At 41.0% G+C, this 5,000-nt stretch overlaps 1 protein-coding gene across 1 annotated transcript in view; it reads left to right on the forward strand.

Annotated features, from left to right (window-relative positions):
- LOC135094482 (carcinoembryonic antigen-related cell adhesion molecule 20-like) overlaps nucleotides 1-5,000 on the forward strand; it is an 89,592-nt gene that overhangs the window by 81,278 nt on the left and 3,314 nt on the right. The window contains exon 7 of the mRNA XM_063994608.1: nucleotides 78-5,000. This exon is cut by the window's right edge and continues 3,314 nt beyond it. Within this exon, the coding sequence (XP_063850678.1) occupies nucleotides 78-226 (149 nt within the window). The 3' untranslated portion in view covers nucleotides 227-5,000. The remainder of the gene's footprint in view (nucleotides 1-77) is intronic.

Consider the following 5,000-nt stretch of genomic DNA (forward strand, 5'->3'; position numbering starts at 1 on the left):
TGTGTGTGTGTGTGTGTGTGTTTCCTCAACGCTATAATGGATTCTGGTCTAATTAATCCATTCTCACCTCCCCCCAGGTGACGCTCCCGCCGCTATGCAGGTGTCCGCAGGCAGGCGCCCAGGAGACCTCGGCCCCCTGCTGCTGGTGCCCCTTCTGCTCCTCCTACAAGCTGTACAGGGAGCCCTACACGACACAGTGGCCCTTCCTGCCTCCAAACTAACGTGATGAGCACACCTGACTCTGAGAAGACAGGTGTAGACAGGTGTGGACAGGTGTAGTGGTCTATTCTGTCATTTACACCTGAAGACGACAGATGCAATTATCTCACTTACCTGTCCTTCCACACCTGATACTGAAGACAGGTGTGGAAGACAGGTGTGACAGGTGTGATCCTACCTGGCTGATATACCTGAGTTTGAGAAGAGCACAGATGCAGACAGGTGTTGTGGTGTTACCTGTGTCATCTCCCACAGGTGTAATCTCTGACAGGTGTGAATGTGTGTTGTGATGTCACCTGTCTTTTTCAACACCTGACTGAGAGGAGGACAGGTGTAGACAGGTGTTGTGGTCGTACCTGTCCTAATTAGGAAGTGAGACACGAGAGAAAAAAAACAAAAGTAAAAAAAAACAAAAAAAATGAAAAGTGAAGAGAAAACGAAGGAAAATGAAAACAAAACCACATTCCACACATGACTGGAAGGAAAACAGATATAATGACCTTACCTGTGTGACCTCCCAAAACTACACACCTGCTCTCCACACCTACCATAAACGTATCAAGGAATTGAAGAAGTGTACATACCTGTGCTTTGGCTAATTAGTGTTACCTGAATGAGCTTTTGTGATGGTGGTGATGGTGGTGGTGGTGATGGTGGTGGTGATGGTGGTGGTGGTGGTGGTGGTAAAGGTGGTGATGCTAAACTAAAAACGTGACAGAAAGGAGAGGAGAGGAAAAAAGAGAGACAGAGAGAGTCGTGATGCAATTGACAAGGCGAGGACAGTAAAAAAGAGAGCAAGGGAGTGAGAAAGTGAGAAAGTGAGCGAGTGACCGAGGGAGTAATAAAAAAAAATGGGAAGACAGCACAAACTGAGACAGAAAATGGAAGACACAAAAAGTGAGATAGAGATAGAGAGAGAAAAGAGAGAGAGAAAAGTGACTCGTGGGAAAGCTCTCTCTTACATTCCATAGAGAGAGAGAGAGAGAGAGAGAGAGAGAGAGAGAGAGAGAGAGAGAGAGAGAGAGAGAGAGAGAGAGAGAGAGAGAGAGAGAGAGAGAGAGAGAGAGAGAGAAAGTGAAAAATAAGATACATACTGCATAATGTGTAATAAAAACAATAGAAAAACAAAGAAAAACATATTTACTTGTACATAGTGATAAAGAAAGAGAGAAAGAGAAAGAGATAGAAAGATAAACAAATAAACAAATAACATGACGTAAAGTGAAAGGCAGGAAAATCAATAAAACCGTAAAAGGTGAAAATGAAAATAAAGGAAGAATAAATTAAATAAAAAAGTGAGCAAAAATGAAAAATAAAAAAAACAACGAAAAACAGATAGAAAAAATGAGAGAACAAAAGAGAGGAAGGGAAGAAAATGAAGACAAAAACAACGAAATAGAAACGAAAAGCAAATAAAAAAATACGAAAAGAAACGAAGAAAAAGGAAGAAAAGGAAAAAAAAACATAATAAAAGCAAATGAACAAGAGAGAATGAAAAAAAGGAAATGAAAAAAAATACAAACAAAAAGAAAGAAAAAGAAAAATAGAAAAACAGGGTAAGGAAGAAAGGAAGGGAGGAGAAACGAGACAAAAAACACTAAAAAGGAAGGGAGAGGAAAGAGAAGGAAAAGAAATGGAAAAAAAGATAGTTTGCCTCAAAAAAATTCCTTCCTTCATTCTCTCCTTCCCTCCTTCCTTCCCTCCCTCAGGATATACAAGAAAGGGACACATTAAAGCTATCTCTAATGAAGGGGGTGAGGGTGTCTGTGAGCGAGTGGAAAGTACCGTGTGTGTGTGTGTGTGTGTGTGTGTGTGTGTGTGTGTGTGTGTGTGTGTGTGTGTGTGTGTGTGTGTGTGTGTGTGTGTGTGTGTGTGTGTGTGTGTGTGTGTGTGTGTGTGTGTGTGTGTGTGTGTGTGTGTGAAAGAGAGAGAGAGAGAGAGAGAGAGAGAGAGAGAGAGAGAGAGAGAGAGAGAGAGAGAGAGAGAGAGAGAGAGAGAGAAATCTATGCAACTTTATCCTTTTCTTCCTTCCTTTATTCATTCTTCTCTTCCTTCCTTCCTTCCTTCCTTCCTTCCTTCCTTCTCTTCCTCCTTCCTTTCTTCCCTTCCTTCCTTCTTCCCTTCCTTCCTTCCTTCCATCCTTCCCTCCCTCCCTCCTTCCTTCTCTTTCTTGCCTCTTTCCTCCTTTCCTTCCTTCTTTTCTTCCTTTTCTTTCATTTTCTTCGTTTCTTCATTCATTATCTCTCCATACTTTCATCTTCCTTCTTTCTTACTCTCCCTCCTTCATTTATTCACTTCCTTCACGATTATAATGCTACTCTATCTTCTTCCCTTCCTTCACATTCTTTTTTTCTTTCTTTATCTCTTCCTTGTCTCTTTCTTTATTTTCCATTTTATTATTCACACTTTCTTTCCTCCCATCCTTCCTCCATCTTTCCTTCGACCTAAGCATCTCTCTCTCTCTCTCTCTCTCTCTCTCTCTCTCTCTCTCTCTCTCTCTCTCTCTCTCTCTCTCTTGAAAAGCAAAACAGAACTAAAATATTTATTACTCTTTCCCTTTTTCTCCTTCTCTCCCTCCCTTCCTTCCTTCCTTCCTTCCTTCCTTCCTTCCTTCTTTCCTTCCTTCCTTCTTTCCTTCACCACTACTTCCACTGTACATTAAAACGTCAAGAACTAGTCCTCCTTTTCCTCTTCCTCTTCCTCCTCCTCCTCCTCCTCCTCCTCCTCCTCCTCCTCCTCCTCCTCCTCCTCCATAACGCCATGAATTCTCCAATAAAGCTTTCAGTCCTAACGTCAAAATAAAATGAATGAGACTGGAATAGACTGGAATGGACTGGAATGGACTGGAATTGGCCTGGAATCGGACTGGAATGGACTAGAATGGAATGGAATGGACTGGAATGGGGTTGGAATGGAACTGGAATGGGACTGGAATGGGACTGGAATAGACTGGAATGGACTGGAATGTACTGGAAGGGACTGGAATGGATTGGAATGGACTGGAAGGGATTGGAATGGACTGGAGGGGACTGGAATAGACTGGAATAGAGCTGGAATGGGACTGGAATGGACTGGAATGGGACTGGAATAGACTGGAATGGACTGGAATGAACTGGAATGGACTGGAAGGGACTGGAATGGACTGGAATGGGACTTGAATGGGCTGGAATAGGACTAAAATAGACTGGAATGGACTGGAATGGACTGGAATGGAATGGAATGGAATGGAAGGGACTGGAATGGATTGGAATGGACTGGAAGGGACTGGAATGGACTGGAGGGGACTGGAATAGACTGGAATGGACTGGAATGGGACTGGAATAGACTGGAATGGACTGGAATGAACTGGAATGGACTGGAATGGACTGGAATGGGACTGGAATGGGACTGGAATGGGACTGGAATGGACTGGAATGGATTGGAATGGACTGGAATGGACTGGAATGGAGTTGGAATGGACTGGAATGGACTGGAATGGACTGGAATGGACTGGAATGGAGCTGGAATGGGACTGGAAGGGACTGGAATGGACTGGAATAGGGCTGGAATGGACTGGAATGGACTGGGACTGGAATAGGGCTGGAATGGACTGGAATGGACTGGAATGGACTGGAATTTACTAGAATGGACTGGAATGGACTGGAATGGACTGGAATAGGTCTGCAATGGACTGGAATGGACTGAAATGGACTGGAATAGGGCTGGAATGGGATTGTAAGGGACTGGAATATACTTAAGCTTCCTGGAGCATTGTCACTCTTGAAAGCTTAAAAAATAAATGAATAAATGAAAAGATTATGGGTGAATGGAAGTGTGTGTGTGTGTGTGTGTGTGTGTGTGTGTGTGTGTGTGTGTGTGTGTGTGTGTGTGTGTGTGTGTGTGTGTGTGTGTGTGTGTGTGTGTGTGTGTTCAAACAGAATGGTAGGCGTAGCGTGGGTGGAGAAATGTGTTCAGAGGGCCTATGTATATTTACTCTAGGTCTATAAATGCTGCCTCCTCCATATCCAGTCTAAGGTCTTAAATAGGAAGCCCCTGGAAGAATTTAAAAATATAAATAAATAAATAATAGTGGATTTTTAAAGAATCAGAAAATTACCCTTGGAAAAATAATCTTGGGGAAAAAATGAGGAAAAAAAAAACACTGAAGACCACTACAAAAAAAAATACCCCTTAGAAATTACTTACAGAAAAAAATATATATTGCATAAAAAATCTATTGAAAAAAATATAGAAAAGACCTTCGGAAAAAAACACTAGAAAACTGAAATAAAAATAAATAAATAAATGTCCCTGGATAGAGATATTTAAAAAAAGAGGCCTACTGATGAGAGGCCAGTGAAAAGACCTTGAGAAAAGACCGTCTAAGAAATAGCTTGGAAGAAGACCACTGAGAAAGACCTTGAAATGAAGCACTCGTGGAAGGAAAACACTAAGAAAAAAAGATTTCTTGACGGATTATAACAAGAAATAAAATATAAAAAAATCTCTTGAAAAAAATAATAAAACACTAAAAAAAGTGAATATAAAAAAATGAAAATACTAGAAAACAAAAGAAGAGCAGAAAAAAAAACTTTAAAATACAATAAAAAGAAAAATTGAAAAGAAAATCAACAGAAAACGAATGAAAGACAAAAACAAATAAAAAAAATACAAGAAAAAAAAACTAGAAAAACAGAAAAAAGAGGCTTACAAAGACACATTCTCTCTCCTAGGCCTATACAAAGGTTCCCCAGGCGGCATTTCAATAGGTCTAAGTGTTGCAGTGTTTCGTGTTGTAAATA

The sequence above is a fragment of the Scylla paramamosain genome, chromosome 45 (assembly GCF_035594125.1).
Source record: "Scylla paramamosain isolate STU-SP2022 chromosome 45, ASM3559412v1, whole genome shotgun sequence".
Lineage (NCBI taxonomy): Eukaryota > Metazoa > Arthropoda > Malacostraca > Decapoda > Portunidae > Scylla > Scylla paramamosain.